This window comes from Coturnix japonica, chromosome Z (genome assembly GCF_001577835.2).
Source record: "Coturnix japonica isolate 7356 chromosome Z, Coturnix japonica 2.1, whole genome shotgun sequence".
NCBI lineage: Eukaryota > Metazoa > Chordata > Aves > Galliformes > Phasianidae > Coturnix > Coturnix japonica.
The window spans coordinates 64,652,312-64,671,204 of record NC_029547.1 but is presented as its reverse complement, the minus strand read 5'-3'; the positions used below and the strand labels follow the sequence as shown (position 1 = coordinate 64,671,204).

General features: G+C 38.2%; 1 protein-coding gene across 5 annotated transcripts in view; it reads left to right on the top strand.

The window, feature by feature from the left end:
- KCNN2 (potassium calcium-activated channel subfamily N member 2) overlaps positions 1-13,545 on the top strand; it is a 58,320-nt gene extending 44,775 nt beyond the window's left edge. The window contains exons 5-9 of one of the 5 annotated variants that reach the window (XM_015850014.2): positions 5,108-5,218; positions 7,036-7,163; positions 9,632-9,640; positions 11,220-11,289; positions 12,649-13,545. In XM_015850014.2, coding sequence (XP_015705500.1) covers positions 5,108-5,218; positions 7,036-7,163; positions 9,632-9,640; positions 11,220-11,289; positions 12,649-12,936 — 606 coding nt within the window. In that variant the 3' untranslated portion in view covers positions 12,937-13,545. Of the gene's footprint in view, positions 1-5,107; positions 5,221-7,035; positions 7,164-8,202; positions 8,310-9,631; positions 9,641-11,219; positions 11,290-12,648 lie in introns of those variants that run through there. The other 4 variants (XR_001552239.2, XM_015850017.2, XR_001552240.2 and 1 more) reach the window with 4 other exon arrangements.
- Positions 13,546-18,893: the final 5,348 nt, after the last annotated feature.

Here is an 18,893-nt window from a genome sequence, read left to right as displayed (position 1 = left end):
TTTCTTTTTTCTTTTTTCTTTTTTCTTTTTTCTTTTTTCTTTTTTCTTTTTTCTTTTTTCTTTTTTCTTTTTTCTTTCTTTTTTCTTTTTTCTTTTTTCTCTTTTCTTTTTCCTTTTTTCTCTTTTCTTTTTTCTTTTTTCTTTTTTTCTTTTTTTCTTTTTTCCTTTTCTTTTTGTAATAGTATAAGCTTGATGGCAAAAAAGCCAAGGCCTGTTAACATACTGTATTTTTTTGTCTGAACTTACCCTATTTCTCCACTTCTTCAATCTTCATCTGCACTTGTGAAACTGCGAAAATAATTAGCCTACCAGTATTTAACAAGTGTGTAAGTCCATATATGAGTCCACATGTGTATAGCCACACACTTATATTCATGCAAATTTATTTTGATTACATGCACTAAAAATAGCTAAAGAGAGCTTTCCTGGACTATTGCTTACTTGTATGAGTATCTGAACTTGAGTTGTCATTCTTTGTCCTGGATAGGAGCAGCATGCTTAGAATTTAAGATACAAAGAGTGTCCTGAAGTTGTTTGCAGATAAATCGAATGTCTTCATACAAGACTGCAGCTAAAAGGATTGTCAGTCAAGGAGAGTTCTGCCCAGTGTAAGTGGCTGTAAATCTTATGCTTTAAGATTTTACGGATCATTAATGCAAGTTTTAAATTAAAAAGAAAAATCTGATGATCAAAAGGAGATATATGATGACACTGTGCAGTCAAATCCAGGCCAAGGTTTGCTGCTTAGCCCATTTGAAAGGCTTGAGGATGTGCTGTCTGTTTGTTTTCAGACTCTGTGCTTCGTGAATGCCAGCAGAGAATGTTTTGTATCAATCAAGCATTCAGGAAGTCTGTGTCCATCAGTGTTAGATCTTTACAATAATAGTGCAGGCTTTACTGAGTTCATTAGCAGAGTCCTTGTCAGTTTAGAGAAGCCAGTTTTCAGCTCAGATCTTTTATGCTTCTGCTGGCTTGGTAGGTAAGTTTGTTCAGCTAGCACATTTTTGTGAACATAAACAGATTCAACAAGGGCAGATGCAAGGTGTTGCACTTAGACTGGGGCAGTCCCAGGTATGTAGTATAACAAATTGTCAGTAGACGTATGGATAAAGATTTAGTGATCTTTAATCACTAAATCACTTTGATAAGGAACGTGAGCTGGGATTAGACCGTCGTGAGACAGGTTAGTTTTACCCTACTGATGATGTGTCTTTGCGCTAGTAATTCAGTGACTTGGGTAGTCACTGTTTCTTGGGTGATGCATGCTCCCAGCATCCCATTGACTTTGAAAGTCAGAATTGTCAGTGGATGAATTGTTTCATCCCTTTTCCCCTTCTCTGTGGTATAGTCATAAGTCAGGACTTGTTATTCTGACATACATGGTTATGAACAGTATTTAACAACCAGCATAAACTGATGCTTTTTGAACATCTAAAAAAAAATATAACATTTGCTTTTGCAAACTTTGCATTCTTCTTTTCCCCAAATTTTGATATACTGAAGTCCTACGTGCTCTTGAAGTTGATCTGCTAACCAAAAAAATCCAAACCAAAAAACCCCACACAACTAAGGAACAGGATGGGGGACTGAGTGAAGAATACAAGATCCAGACAGAATTAGTTATTGCCTTGGCACTTGGAAATATACACTTTTCAGCTTTTCTTCATTTTTACTTTTGTTGATATATAATTCCTCTGAAAGATATGCAGGAGTTTGAAGCAGTGATTTAGTCTATTATCTACTTTGAAACAGGATAAGAAGAGTGATTTAGCAATCAAGTATAGGGCTTATTTTAGAATTTTATTCTCAAAAGAGCCTCTCTTGCACTTAAAAAATCAGCATGATGTGGTTTCCTTCGAGGAAATCTGCAAAAACTAAGCATTCAGCATAGATTTCTCTTGTTTTGCAGAGATGCTAAAAGTGGTCGTTCTCATGTCCTATGAGCATGCCACATTCTCAAAAACCAAGTGGGGTAATTGCATCTAGAATACTGCACAGTTGCAAGAAACTGTTCAGGTGCTAAGGAAGACAGCGGCCCTAATGTGCCATTGAGGGAGCTTTCATTGCATGCCAGTGACACTGTTTTACTGCTGTAGGGGCTCTTACTCATGCGATATACAGCTACACTTTTCAGCAGCTTTTGGCCCATGTAACTGCTGTACCACTCTAGAGAGGTAATAGAATGGGTCTTAAAAGCTTAATTGCAACTCAAAGTATGTTCATATTGTCTGTTACCATTCTTCCAGACTTTTTATTTCGGGAGCAGTACATATGGGGAATCTAGCGTTTCTCTTTCCTTGTCATAAACAGCAGTTTTATATTAATTTGCCAGACCACGCTGTTTTAACCGCTGCAACCCATTTTAGCATTCTTACTGTAGGCAGGCAGGAATCAAATTACATCACTGGAGCAAAATTTGGCCTGTTATCCTGAGTGGGACAAAATATTTCTGTTCCCCCTCTCCCTCCCCCTTCTTCCTATTGTATGGAGTTGCTTTTATTGTTTTGCCCACAGGGAAGTGTCTTGCATTTTAGCAGTTCCCTCCTGCTGTCCTTCATAAGAAGGAGACTGGAAAAGAGCTGACTCTCTGTGGGGGGTGTAGGGCACACAGTAGAGCAGCTCCTGCCCAGACCCTGAAGAGCTGGGTGCATTTCTGAAGCCTTCAGTCTGCATTGTTAGCTGACTTCATACTTTCTGTCTCAGAATGGGATGTGGGGATGCAAAAAGAGTGTCCCTGTTTTGCCCTTGTCTCATGAAGAGAGAAAGAGACTTCAAATATATGAGAGGTTTGCTCAACACAGGGCTGGTGAGCAGAAGGAGAGGGCACAGCAAAGCTTGAAAGCTTGGGTGGAGGACAGAAAAGAAGCCAGGCAGAGAAATGCAGCAAAATCACAAGGGATAAATTGAAGAGAATGTTGAGTACTGTTGGGGGCAGAAGCTTTGCAAGGTAAGAAGTGATTGCAGAGTATCAGGTCTGTCTGAGAGAGCAGGTGATTTTCTTGGGATATCTATCATTGGAATGGAAGCTTAATTGGAGACACTGTGAATAAGGGTCCCAGGGAGTTAATTTATGTTCTGTTCTCTATGTGTTTAGTAGTGGAATCTGTACTTAGGAAGCTAGTTCCTGAGGTCTACTGTGCATCTTCTGAAGGCAGCAAGGCTGATACTGGAGCAGGGAGAAACTGACAGAATAAATGACTGAGAGAAATACAGAAAGTAGAAGGAAGTTTTGTGGTTGAAAATTGAGTAAGTTTGAATGTGCAACGAAGGACTGCTTTACACTGGAGAATAACTGATGTTACTGCTTGGAGGTTGGACTGAACATGCAATTTCAATGCAGCCTTATTTATTTAATGTGATTTTTACACTTAAAAAAAAGAAGAAAAAAAAAGGGGGAATGTAAAGATTTAAGACAAACAACAAATAAAAACCCCACAGACCCAGCTGATTTTAGTATTGATGTGCAAGTAAATGATACCTTGAGATGTGTATAATACACGCTGTTTCTCATTATGTGACGAATTGTTTTTCCAGTGTCCTTTCCAAGCACAAAGGACACCAATACCGAGTTTAAAAAGTGAGTTTATCTTTACTTACATTTAAAGCAATAAAATAATAAGTGAAATTATACAGCAAGAATAAAACAAAACAAGGTGAAATGAGACAGCAAGAATAAAACAGAACAAGGCAATGCACCTAATCATTACTACATAAGATTAACTATAGTGATTAAGAAAGATACATCACCAATTGCCCTTAATACTTTACCATCATCCAGATCCACAGTCACTGGGGTTAAAGCAAGAGTTTGGACAGTCTTTCCTAGTGACTGGGATGTCCTATATGATGTGTCCATCCATAGGTAAGGTCTCCTGCTTTACTGCAAGAGAGTCCAGCTTTTACACTGTTGAATAAACTTTCCATCACTTCAAGGACAGAAACATCTGGTTTCATTCTCCTTTTGGATTCCACCTCAAGCCTGGCCAGTTCTCAAGGAGGAGCCAAGGAAGTTTGTGTACTATGTCTTCTTAAGGCATTAGATACCGTACTTCTAAACAAGGAAAGGTTAATACATTCTCATAACATTTTATCTAAGCTACATCTCTTGCTAATGAGACATTTTATCTAAGATACGTATTTCACTAATGATCAGATAGTAATGTAATATAGTGCTTGGTTGTGAGGTTCATCTAGAGGTCAACTTTGGTTTGAGATATGTTGTTAAGGTTTTATTACATTACACATTTAAGTCAACTTATTCTTCCCATTAACCCCTTTAACCACCCTTCCCCACCCCCCAACCTCCATTAAAAAAAAATGTATATATATTTATATATATAATGGTAACAAGGATACTGCCTTTTCAAAGGAACTGACACTAGTTTAAGTCTGTTAGGAGCATGGATGTGCACATATGCATGTCTATGCATATGTACAGGCAGCACCAGTTAGGAACTTGGTATTTTCTCTGTTTCTAGTGAATGTGTTGTATACATGTGCTGTTTTAAATGGTGATAAGCAACGCAGAAGTATTGTAGGAAAAAGTCAGTGAAGCCTTCAGACAGCAAAATTAATAAATACTGCATTTATTGTAAGTTTATTTTTGGCCCATAAATCAAATTCTAAGAAACTTCTTGTTCGTTTGATTTGTTTTGGTTTTTTTTTGTTCTGGTGCCCTGGATGCTCATTTAATCCTATTTCATCTTTTGCAATTGCTGTAACTTTGAGACAGTTGTTAAGAGCAGGGTATATTTTGTATTTCTTTACTAACATTGTGGGTTTTAAAAGGTGTTTTGTTCACCAGCCTCCCTTTCTGATGCACTAGAAACGGGATGTATTCAAATTTTTGATCACTGCAGGAAAAAGAAAAAGCAGGATTTTTAAAGACGCTGCTCACTAATTGTTTCGATGCTTTGACAGTTTACCAGCCTGTAACTGCTGACTTTTTCTATTACTTTCAATAGAAATAGCTGTAGCATCTTCAGTGTATTTAACAGGCTTGAAATACCTGATTCTTGCTATATTTCTGCAACAAAGGAGAAACTTCCACTAAAAACTCTGCAAAATGCAGTAGTAACATTTTGGGGGTTTGTTTTATTGTTTTCAGGGTGCTGGGTGCACTGCACTGGTGGTAGCTGTGGTGGCAAGGAAGTTAGAACTTACCAAAGCTGAAAAACATGTGCATAATTTCATGATGGACACCCAGCTAACTAAAAGAGTAAGTCACACTTTATATTCACAACTGAAAAGGAAATGTATGTTAACTTATTTTTGCATTTGTTTTAAGTGGTCTCCTGCTCCATTCTTCTACTGGGCTTTTTCATAAGTGTGATTTTGAAAGGAGGAAATCAAATGCTCTGAGCTTTTATTGGAATTGAGGATAAATGCAGATTTTTGGTGATTTTAATATTCTTCTGTGGAGGGTCTTCCAGCTGTAAGATGTTTGAAGTAAACAACAGTACAATATGGTAAAAACAGTGAGTAATATGTTAAAGAAATCCATACAGCATAGGAGAAGGTTTATAGCTAAAATAGGTGAAATGACTAATAAGTAAGAATTTCAAACTATACAGGATATTCTTTTAAAAAAAATCCCTTTTCATACCTTGTGAACAAGGGAGTCTTTGCAATTGCTTGGTCTGCCTAGCACGGCACTTGTTCAGCTACACACATTCAGCTGAAGCACCCTGAAAGATGTCTCATGGATAACAGAAATACTTCAAGAGTGATCATTTAAAATAAAGTAAAATAAAATAATAAATAAATAAAACCTACAGAAATTGTTATAATTCATTATAGAAATGGCTATTTCAATTTGTATGAGACGTTCCTAATTTTTTAATTCACAAATAACATCTTGGGAAATGAAATAAGTCCTTTTTAAAAGAAAAAATACAGGCCACTGTTGAGGAAACACAAAAATGAGTTGGAGCTACAGACAGGTCCAGTGCTTACCCATGGTGAGGTAAGAACTTGCTGTTAGGGATATTTCTCAATTGAAACTGACAGTTGAACTCTTAATGTCCTTTAGGAGGAAAGAAGGCCTTGTGAAGATTGGCCAGATTTTGAGCCTTGTGTTCATTTGTGCCTTTTAAAGCTTTTCCTTCATGTAAATCTAATTATCAGTCTCATAGTGTGCCTGAGTGGTGCTTTGTAGCTTCAAACTCATGACACTCAAAGCTAATGCAAAACACATACAAGGTGGGAACCTCCTGCTGGGTGGAGCTACTGCATTGCATTCCTACTGTATGGTGGCTTTCTCTCATGCTGCAGCAACCTGGATAATATACAGTTGGAAGGATACAATATAAAGAAGGATAGCCTTTGCAACTAACCTACTAATTCTGTTAATAAATACTGCAGTGAAATTCTTTGTCTGTTGTTTTTAGCCATGAAAATATTGGAGGAAGGAACTGTAGGTACTCTTTAACATATTATGGAAAGCCTCATTAAAAAAAAAAACAAAAAACAAAATAAAAAAACCCTTAAGAAACAAAGCACTGCATACATTAATTAGGGAGAATGCTTTTTTCATCCCCTCTGAGGATGGTAAGAAGGAAACAAGATGGAAAAGATGTAAAGAATCAACAAAAACACACTCAAACAGCTCTGGATGTTTAAAAGGCTGTAAAACTGCAAAGAGAAATAAGGTACTAATAATACAAGAATAAGAAGAACTTTATGATCTGATAAAATACTGTAGTGAGTTACCATCCAAGTAATTATCAGTATTTTCTTGCTGTGGTTTGTATTGCCATAAATACCAGATGGTGCAAGCTCTGTTAAAGAAGGGCAGGTGATTCCCAGATGCAAAGATAGCTGGTGCCATTGTCATAAGTAACAGCACAGAAATTGCTCAGCAGTGCCTTGGTCCAGCTTCTGTTTTCTGCTGTTTCTGCTGCAGCTTCTTCGTGTACCCATTTCCCATGTTTTGGCAGGATCTTAAGTGTTACAGAAGAAGAATACGCTAGAAAAGATAAAACATGACATAATAGTATTTTTTTGTCAGGTTGGTGTTTTTCTTTTATTAAACAGGTGAAAAATGCAGCTGCCAATGTACTCAGGGAAACATGGTTAATTTATAAAAACACAAAGCTGGTTAAAAAGATAGACCATGCAAAAGTAAGGAAACATCAACGCAAATTCTTGCAAGCTATTCATCAGTAAGTACTATTTTGTTTTGGTTTTCCTTTTCAGCTGTTTTCTCTCCCTTTTCCCCTCCTTTTCTCTATTTATTTATTTTTTAGTTTCTGTTTCCTCCTCTCTCTTTCCCCCTTTTCACAAAGTATTGCTCCTGAGCTTTTTGTTTGAAAATGACAAAAAATAAGTTTTTACTGTAGTACCTGCTTACAACAGAAGGTATGTTGACTGTGTGTGCCCAGCACAAGTTAAATCAGAATTGTTTGTAGTTTTGTTAGTTTCCCATGCTTCCTGAAATAGCTAAGACATATTTGTCCTTTGCCACTGTAACTGTCCTTTGCTGTTATGTATCTGTTTACAGGTAGTAAAATACAAGCTACAACAGATAAAAGAAGAGAAAAAAAGTAATAGAAATCATTTGTACATTTGGTAATTTCAGATCAGAATGATATAGTGGAAGAGAGGCTATGAGTATGTATGTAGTATTTAATTAAGTTATGAATCAAGCTTCTTTCTTACAGCTCAACAGCAATTTCCTTATTTCCTCAGTAGATCAGGTCAGGTGTTGATATGTAAGGTATTAACCCAATATACAGAAAAATATCGTATTCCAACAGACATGGTACAACCCTTGAATACCTGTGCTGTAATTCTGATGAGTTCTTCCCCCCTAATGAATTCCCAGAGGCTTGAAGACAAGTATGAGAACTGTGAGCAGTAATATAATAACGCCAGACTTGAAATATTCAACTAAAATTCATAGTATGTATTCATCATAAAGCACATAAAGCCCAACAGACCTCTGTGATGATTGCTTTTCTGTGGACTATATGGGGGGCAAAGGAAAAAAGAGACTTTTGTCCACAGGAACTACAAGCTTATCCTAAGAAATGGTCAGCACCCGTGCTACTATTTATCCATTCTTCTAGATGTCTGTATCCAGTCTGAGGAAGCCATTTGTTGCATGGCCTATGAAATGGGTTTTCTGAGATACTTGGGGAAACGTAGATCAAGTATTTAAGGTTCATTTTGAACTGATATTTTGATAACTTCTGACAACAGTTAGTCTGTGTGAGCCAGCCTGCAAGGAGAGTGTCCAGGTGATCCACTTCTGTGCAGTAAAAGGATTCCCGTCTCATCTTCCACGAGGGAGAGAAAGAAAAAGACAGGTTATTTTACTTCCTCTTAGTAAATTTAGGCTTATTGACATTGCCTCTAAGTTTCATAACAATGTTTTAAATAGCTAAGCCTTGAAGGTATTAAGGTATTCAATAACCTTGATTACTATTTCATACTTAGCAATCTTGCAGGATTAAATGTTACTGTGCTGCAGGTATACTTGAGGCAATAAAAGGACTGCAAAAGCTGAGGCGTTTTTCTCATAAGTAAAAAGTGTATTAGCCTAGTTGAGTTATCCTTCTCAGCTTAAAGGACTGGGAGACAGTGAGAGGGTGGGCAGGGGTTTTAGGATAGAGGATGGCACGTCCCGTGTATCCTTTGCTGCATTTGAATGCCTTATTGCAAAGGTTATTCCTTAACATTTTAACCTTGCTATTTCTTGTGTGTATGTGTGTGTGCACATATGCAAAGAAGAATCTAAAAAGCACAGTAGGCCCAATCTGCAGCTCATATATCATTCAAATCCAGAAGAGCTTCATAGGGTGTAAACTGTTGTCCTGCACCTTCCTTAAAAATTCATTAATTGGGCTGGGTGGATAACGCAGCAGCAGTAAGTTTCTTCCTTGCTGTGCCAGCCAAACTTCAAACAGGTGTGTTAATAATACATATAGCTCTGCCCCCTAGCACTTTGTATCCCATTGCAAAATGTGTTCTATTCAACCACAAGAAATTAGACAGTTTTCTCAGTATGCTAAAGAATGCCTCATGGATGAAAACACTGCTCCAGCAGCTTGCTTTCCTCAAGCTGCAGCTGAGTAGCTGAATGTGGTTTATTTTCTGTCCCTTCACATCTCTGAACTTTCTTGAAGGGACCAAGAAATTCATGGTAGAATATGGTTCTCTTCTATCGTTATGGATTCTTAGGTTTTTTCTTTCCTGGTCCCCTTCCTTCAGCTTCCCAATCATTTGGCTGAAGACAGGAATAAAACAAATGAAGCTTCAGGGCCAGTTCCATATATGAAACCAGAGCAGATTGCGATAACAGTTTCAGACTCACAAGTTCAGTCCTAAAATGGTGTTCTCCATGACTGGCCTGGTTGATTTTTCTTCTCATGCATAGTAAATAAGGTGAATTAACATTTTGACTAAACAAATGTACAGATGATAGTTAATGGGGAGGTTTGAAGGTTCCTTCATCATGACTTCACCTGTGGCAATTACTGACTGGAAGCAGTGGCAACTCCCTAGTACTTCTCACTTGCTGAATTGAGCTCACTGTGCTCATCTGGTTGTTTTAGTATCTTTTACAGTTTTTGTTTTTTGTTTTTTTTTCCTTTTGTTTTGTCTTTTTATTTCAACAAAATGAAAATAGAGCTCGGAAGTAAGTTTTATGAGCTATTCCTTTCTAAACTTGCAGAATTTACCACTGTCTGCATGCAAAAAATAGAATTTTTATTTGTGAACTTCAGTGGTCTGATTGCTGCCATGGAAACGCGATACAGAATCATGATCTTTCGCTGTGATAAGTGAAGTTTATAATGTCAACATGTTTCATATTTCTTCCTAGTGAATTTAAGAACAAAAGTCTGACAGTTCTCTTTAAATCTGGCTGATGCAGCTAAAAACTTGCCATTACCTAAGGATATGTCTTCTGGGTTGGCTGTGGTTAGGAATTATCACACTGATCAAGTCATTACATACTTATCTATTCCTAGTTATCCTCCTCTGAGACTGTTATGATACACCTCCATGCTTGGGAGATACTTCCATATTTTTGCCTTAGAATACCTCCAGCTCATAGCCTCTGAGAGCACCATTCCTACAATCTGAATATGTGCGTAACTACAGATTTGAACAAAAGATTCCCAATTGTAGAGTATTTTGACGAAGACTTCCACTGGAAAAACATGTATCTTCATCTGCTTCTGAGTTATTTGGAGCCATCTTCCCCCACAGGAAAATAAAGCACCACAGGAACGGACACCAGTTCAGCCTCTAGATTAAAATAAAATAACTTAAAGCCCTCATAGAAACATAAAGCTACTGAAGATAAGACATGTTGTTTAGTTCCAGGGAACTGGTGAAACAGTTCTGATCCCAATGAAGACTTCAGCAGTTTTGTCATTAATTTAAAGGGGATCAGAATTTCATCCCCTACATTCAAAACACAACAAAGTCAAAATTTACTTTTACTCAGGGAATCTATAAAAAAGTTTGTGTGTGTATCTTCCAAATACTGTGCATTGCTAATTAGTAGTAATGCAGATAGCAAGGTATTAAAATCTTCTTATTGCATACTTTCTCAGTGTTCCAGTTTAAATAGCACCTTGTAGAGGAATGTCTAGTGTGAGTTTAAAATGTAAACATATTTAGATTCACAAGTTATGTAAGAAAATTGAGTGTATTGGCAAGTATGCTGGTTATTTAGCTGCTAGTCAGATGGAAGTTGTGTTTAACTAATGTGAAACTCACTTATCACTGTATTTCCATCAGGTTCGAACACTTGCTGATCCAATCCATTTCCGACAGAACAGGGCTAATACCTGTATCTAGTCATGTAGGCATGGGAAGATTCTTGTTTAATACAACACTGATGGAAAAGAAAAAAACAAGCAGTTGTTCTATGTTTCTTCCTATATCTACTTGTCACGATACTGAGGCTTTGAGGAATGTTCTGGCTTTCTTTCATGTAGTCTGGATAAACTGTTACCTCCCTTTTTGAACTTTGATCATGGCAAGCGGTTTTCTCAAGGACATCGCATTTCCTTGCTCTTTCCTTTTTTTGTGGTGTTGAAGAAGCATGCTTCCCATCGTAGCAGGCACATGAGCGGTTTTGACTTTACACAAAGTACTCAAGGCATTGTCCATGCAGTTACTTGTTCTTGTGAGTTTTATGCATGCTTTTTAGAAATCCCCATGTGATCTCTCAGACACGTCTGACTTAAAATTCCACTTTTTAGATTAAGAAGTGTAAAAATGGAGCAAAGGAAACTGAATGACCAAGCCAACACTTTGGTGGACCTGGCAAAGGTTAGTAGGCAATTGTTCTTGCTTTAATATTCATCCTTTCAAAATGTAAGGGTTTGCAAGTGCGGGTGTTGTTGACAAGTGTGTGTTGTGGGTTTTCTTTTGTAAAGAAGTAAAAATATGGCTTAGTTTGGGGTTAATCATCTTGTTTATGTCTCTGACCAAAATTCAAGTTCATCTTATTTATTTATTTATTTTGGATATTTGAAAAAGATTTCACAGTCAAGAGCGTGATCCTGAGAGCTGATGTGACTGCAGTGGTGGTGGTAAATACTGAACTGCAGCTGGGCCTCAGCAGTGCAGTACTGTGTATTGAAGAGGCTTCCTGTCCAGTGAAAGTGACTTTGCCTTGAGGAACCGTAGTATGTGGCCCCTCACACAGATATTAACAGTTCAGTCTTTATTTTTCCTTTGCTTTAGAGAGTCATCCGGCAATTTGAGTTACTGACAATACATTTCACTCTACTGCTTCTTGATAAGCAACTGATAAGGACTTTTTAGAGGTTATGTAACGTGGAATACTTTGCCTTTGGGGATCATGTTGGTATCTTGAAAAGAAGGGCAGAGAGATGAGTTATCTACACTCATCTGATGGTGAGGTACTTTATACTTCAGGCAGTCTGTCCTTCAGTTAATCTCTTTGGGTGGTTTGTAAACTTCAGCCAGTTTGTCTGTTGAATTACATGCACTTTTAGTTGGCCTTTATGATGTAAATTCTGCCGAACACTGTGCCATTTTAAAGTTCACCCTGTATAATTCCTGTAGCCATATGCTGTTTTGTCGAGGGAAGATGGATGGGAGAACACAGAAATGGAGGAGCACACAATTCAGTTGTACTCCTTGCACTGCAATTCAAGGCCAGCCCACTCAACTACTGTTACTACAGGCAGTACAAGGAACCTTGGTCAATTTAAGGAGAAAACAAATGAACAAAATTTCTGTTCTGCTTAAAAGAACAAAACCTTTTAAGATGAAATGCAGAAGAGTCAAGGGTACATAACTGCTTTGTCGTGCTCAGTCTTCTCATGGCTTACACTATTGACTTTGTTATCATCTCATTCTGGTGCATTTCTAAGCACCTGAGCTTCTGGGAAAAGGGCCTGGTGTTTTGTCTAATTCATTTACATTTTGACTTTCAAAGTACTTCTCAGAATACATTACATTTCTGTTCAGCAAACTTAGTAGGAAGTTTATACTGAATACTAAACAGTTTTCCTCCACAAGTACAATTGTTTCACAAAGCTCGTTATACTTTTCATTTCCTTTTTTTGCGTGTGTGTGGAGTGCATGAGTAGATTTTACTGCATGTCAGAATATTTGCAAGATCCATCTAAACCTTCGTTCACGTCCTTCTGCTTTCAGACTCAAAACATCATGTATGACATGATTTCTGACCTAAACGAAAGAAGTGAAGATTTTGAGAAGAGAATTGTTACTCTGGAAACTAAACTGGAAACTTTAATTGGTAGCATTCAAGCTCTCCCTGGACTGATTAGCCAGACGATCAGCCAGCAACACAGGGATTTCCTTGAGGCTCAGATACAAAATTATGACAAGCATGTTACCTACAGCGCTGAGCGATCACGATCTTTGTCAAGAAGAAGGAGATCTTCCTCCACAGCACCACCAACTTCATCGGAGAGTAGCTAGAAGATAATAAGTTAACTGCAAAATAAAGACTTTTTGCCATCATATGGTCAATATTTTAGCTTTTATTGTAAAGCCCTATGGTTCTAACCAGTGTTATCTGGGTTCTGATGTCAGAGTCCTGGAAACCTGAACACAATGTTTTAGGCCAAAATGAGTGAAAACTCTTTATTTTTTCTTTTTTTTTCCCCCTCCTCCTCTCAGATGCACAGTGAATGCACCTATTATTGCTATATTACATTGTTCCTCCTGTAATTTCACTAACTTTTTATTCATGCATTTCAAACAAACTTTACTTACTAGAATATATAATATAATAAAGAAGTTAATTTCTGCACATTGTTTCTTGGTTACTTGAACTTTAACAGTTTTTAAAAACAAAGCTCACAATCACAAAGTCTAGTTATAAACCTTTAAGGAACAAAATTGAAGCGTAATCATCATCCCTCAGAAGGAATACTAATTCTCTAAACTTTGCTTGCAGTGGAGGGGGAAAAAAATCTGTGTTCATCTAACAGTGTGCTGAATGATGTATAGTCATTTTAAAAGGTCAACAACAGCTTCAATTTCAAAGGGGATTAATTAAAAATATAGTTTATCCTAGAAAATGAAGTATGGTGTGTTGTGTTTTTTTTTTTCTAAATCCTTTTAGGGTTGTTTGATATGCATCTGTACACACAGCCATCGGTAATGTATACATGCACATATGTATATGAAATTACTTGGGCAGTAAATGTGGCAAAGAATTTTTAAACCAAATATTGGTAAAGCTGCTGGTGTGCAGAAAGCACATGTAAGGTCCTATGAAGAAACACTCTTACTCCCGTGGTTATGCCAGGTAAGTACATACAGGGAGGAGCATCGCTTTTAAACTGGAAGTCTCCCATTAACCCTGTCTGTGTTTTGACACAGACGATATCTTCTGCATATGTTGCATGTAGGTAATCCCTGTGGCTTCTGCTATGCAGTCAAAAACTTTGCAAGGAACTTTTAACAGAATTTATTTCCAAAAATCTGGGGAAATTTTCTGCCTCTTCTCCTGGTTTGTGTTCCAGAGGAGCAAATCAAAGTGTGTTTAAATGCTCAGAAACATGCAACTTGCATTCCTGAGTCTTCTTTATAAACAGAAAGTTATTTGACCTCTTATAATATTTTTTAGTATTTACTGTTTATGAAATACAGTTGCCCAGCCCGTCTCCCATTAAGAGCAGTTCTCATACAACCAATGTAGATGCAAGCTGCATCCATCAGCAGAGCTTGCTGATAAAATGTCCAAGTGTTTCTCTGTCACTTCTAATGTCCATGACAGGTGATGACTTCGCAGTATTTTACCTCCTGGATGAGCAGCACAGTTACCTGTTTCTGGATTGCCATCTTTATCGATGGTGGTATTTCATGACTGGGAATAGAGCTGTAAGTGCAGGATTTGCAGCCCATCTTTTGTTGTTGTTTTTTGCTTGTTTGTTTTTCAATTTAATCTCTTCCAGTTGCCAGTGGGAAGAAAAAGAAAGAAAGAATATAGTGATATTACATAGCACTAATGGAAAGCCCAGCCTTAAACTAGGTGAGATTTTGAGAGGTCATGAGGTCACTTTCTTTAATTTGTTGGCAGAATTAGAGATAGTTATTAATAATATCAGAATTCAGTATTCAAGTTGCAGAGTTCTTCCTTAAAGATCGCTCTTTTTCTCCTTTGTTTGTTCTCTGTGTGTGTGTGTAACTGAGAATCTTTCTCCTACGCAATGGTACTAAGAAGACCCAACCTACTAACTTCTTACAGCAGCTCCATTGGTGCGATGTGGCCATTCCCTTCAGTAGGTTTTGTATCAGTCTACCAAGCTCTGATGGATATTTTTTATTTAAGCAAACAACTGGTGACTCCAGTATCTTAGTTTTCTCTAAAGCTCACTACAGATACCTTTGTGTTTTGTACTGATGAGTCTCTTCTTATACTTGGGTTTGTAAAGCATTCAAAGCACTACAGGAGAATCCAGTTCTCGAAAACACAGATATAAACTGATATTCAGCAGCGTACAAAGCACTGTGGGTTTAATTTTTCTTACTCCTAATGTAAAATTTCCTTTAATCTTTCCTTGTTTGAGCCTTGTACCTCAAAGATATCTTGCCTTTGAAGATTGAAATGTAAGATCACAAGTTAGCCCATTTACCAAGCTTAAATCTACACTCATCAAGTGGTATTTTTAGATAAATTTATATCATTGCAAGATTGAAATAATATAATCAAAACATAACATCTAGTCTAGCAAAATCCTCCACAGTTTTTAATTCTGCAGATAATTGTCCATTATATGCCTGCAGATCTTCCCTCTCAGACCTGTGCAACTCAGCCATCCTTCACCTCCACTGCTCCATGAAGATGGATCTGTTACAGAAATGCCTTCTCTACTTAAAAAGTTAAGCAATACCTTAGGATCCCTGATCATGTGCTGGAAGTCTGTACTTTTCCTTGTGAGCTGGTCAATAAACATGAAATTCCTAGGATGGGTCTAAGTCATTGTCATCATGGGAGGTGGAAGATGGCTGATAGGCAAGTGGCTTTACTGCAACTCAGTTTGTAGGACTGTATCTATCTCAGATCACAAATGGACACTGAAGTTGATACACTGCACACAAAAAGCATCTCTAAATATAAAATGGTTTGAATATGAGCGTCTCATATTCAGAATGAACCTGTTACCATTTCAGTACTGCAAACTGAAATTGTCTGAAAGCTCTCATCTCCTTGAGAGTTATAAAACAGTATCAATGTTTTATTTTCACAGGGGTTTTCTGATTAATAATCTGTTCTCCTCTTAGATTTTTTTGTTGCTCGTATGACAGTGATTGGGATAGAGTGTACTCCTTAATGCACTTTTGACTTTTCAGACAACTCCAAAATAATTATAAAGAGGTATAGAGTAGCCCAGTGAAGGGAGAAGAGGACAGGAAAGCACTAACACAGATCACCCAGTCCCAGTGTCCACCTACCACTAGTATTTCCAGCTAAACCCACATCCCTTAGTACAACATCTAAACGTTCCTTGACACCTCCATCCCTGACACCTGGGAAGTCCATTCCAGCACCTGACCACTCTGTCAGAGAAGAAATATATAATGACATTCAGCCTGCATCTCCCCTGGCACAACTGGAAGCCCTTGCTGTAAAATAAAGAGATGTGGAAGCGACATATTGCAGTTTGGTGTGTACTGATATGCCTCTGACATGCCTGACTGCCTCACTGCCTACTAGCCCTCGTCCAGGAGCTCTGCAGTGAGCAAGCACATCATGGAGCCTCACCTATCACAGGCAGCATGACGTGCAAGTTGAGAAGAATTAAGCAAAAGAGGGGAATTCTGTTAGTTCATGCACATGATGCAGGGCTTAGCACAGCACCAAACCTAATGCAGACATTTGACTTCCTGCCAAGGAGCGCTTGCAGCCAGGCAGCTCAGCATATGGGCGGAACAGGTGCAGTACGGTCTGATCTAGCATGTGTAGACATGCTCTTGAAAGAGCTAAAATGGAATCTCTTGCCAGAACTGGCGTGATGTATGTGCTGTGTGTTAGGCTTTGTCACAGCAATGCAGTTAAAAGTCTGACTAGGCCAATAATTTCCAGCAGTTTCTTCTGTAGATGTCTGCAGGCCTTTCTGAATAATGTATGGTATGCAGCACAGCTGGAGGGCTGGAGAAATGGTAAGCCACAAACTTGAACCTGTTGTCATCAAGCATGGCAAGTATCCAAATGAGATGGAGAAGTGTAAAATGCTTCATACTGAGTTCCCTTGCATCCAGATTTACTTAAACCCATTAGTATCTTCAAATATTCAGGAGATTCAAGGCATTTTTCAATTATAGATGGTCAGTGCAACAACCTTTTATTGAGAGTAAGAGGTTCTACTTGAGAAGGATGTTTACTCTCACCTCACTGGCTTCCAAACCTGCATTTCCAAACATGCCTAAGTCTGAAGAGAAGCTCCATGTTCAGCTGTGTGGTTTCAGCATATCAGACCACTGAGTAGAGAACCATCTGCACTCCAGATAAATGATCAGACATCACATGGCATCGGGAATAACAATGAAGCGAGAAGAAAACACCGAGGCAGGTGAACTGAACAGCTGCAGGCTTCAGAACTTAGAGAAGATTTATGTGAAAATGCTTCAGTTCTGGAATTCATAGGCATCAGATGAAGGGATGACAATGTGCAGTTATGTTTCACGGTAATGAATGGTATGGACACACTTTGCTTAGCAGCATCCATCACCTGGTAGACAGGTCACCAAAGTATTACGAGGGCCCTGTGAGGAATGTGTTATTGTCAGGAAGAGCAGCTGGAAGAGTTTCTGTTCTTCAGCCTCTTACAGTTTACGCACAGATAAACCTACTTGAGCACTAAAAGTGCAGAGGCAGGGAAATAGGCTACACATATCACGGCTACCAAATGCGTAAAAAGAAACATAAAAGCTGTAGACTGCTTTCCCAGTAGTCCAATACTCATGATTATATTTCCAGGTTGGCCGTTTTCTCCAATGTATAAAATATGTTGAGTGATGAAGATACATTCGTTTTCAATTTGAAGCAATTGCTGTAGTACAGCAGCGTGAAAGATGCGCACTTCCTGAACTGCAGATACTCTTTTCAGTGGAAGCAGAAGAGAGATGGGCAAGCGGTGGGCAGGCTTTGCAATCAAGCTTTGTGACCACTTTCATAGAGGGAGAAATAGGACAGAGGGCACAGCTTGGACCCTCTCTGATGGTGATCAGATAGGTCCGAATTTCTTTTGTAGGCCACATGCATAGGTGCCGTGGGACAGACATGGGCTGTCTCTGCAGACATGCAGACAAGGTTTGGGGTGTTGTGGCAGCATGTGAGTATCTGTAGCCCAGAATTTGCCAGTGCAAATATCGACTCCCTGCCAGCTTCCTGTTCAGAGATCTCCAGCTGTTCCATGCAACCTTCACAGATGACAAGACAAAAGAGAGAAAAAAGACAAACCGCTACAACAGAAAATGATTGCTTTTAATTGTTTAACATTTGCCTTCTTTCCTCTGCATAAAAAGAAGATTAAGAAGGAAGAGATGTAGGACAGAATTGGTTTTGCTCAGTAATAACACATCGTTTCCATGACATTTATGAATTAAGCTTTTTCTAAATGACAAGCAGACTAAATAGTTCATCTGGTTTCAGACTCACATACATTGCTCATGCTCAGCTACTGTGTTTTCATTCACTTCAGTTTTTCCAATACTTGCTGGTCACCCTTTGGTCCAACAAGGGAAAGAAATGTGTAGAGGAAGATTTTGTTTACTAGCAATGCATTGCCGTGTCTTATTCATGTTGCGGTGGGAAAAACAGACAAAACATAGCTAGATCAAGCTTTGGATATCACAGTTTGTTGCAAATGATGAGATCAATAGGTGACCTCTAGAGGTCCCTTCCAGCTCCTTGAATTCTATGATTCTATCTGCAAACCTACGAACACTTTGCATCACGAGACAGGAGCCCTCCTGCTCGGATTAAATCTCCTCATTGCTGAAGTAAAATATTACCACTGTTTGGATGATCCACATTGAACAATAGAACAAAGTAAGTTAATGCTGCTTACATACACTGCAATTTCCTTGGGCCTGGCAAAGAACTTGAATGTGTATCAAGTGCCATCTGCCTAAAATTAAGAAAAAAATAATAATAAGCTCAGATCATAGACAAACCATAGAATCATAGAATTACCCAGGTTGGAAAAGACCTCGAAGATCATCAAGTCCAACCGCAGCCTAACCATAGTACCCTAACACTAACAACATGTGCAAGAATAAAGACAATAACATGTATTCATAAAATTAATTGACCTACACATTTAATGATTGGAACTTTCTTTCCATTTCTCAGTTCCTGTGGCCTTCATCTCCTTCTGCTTATTTCCCACGCTGCATGTGTTGACGTAAAGATGCTTCAGCAC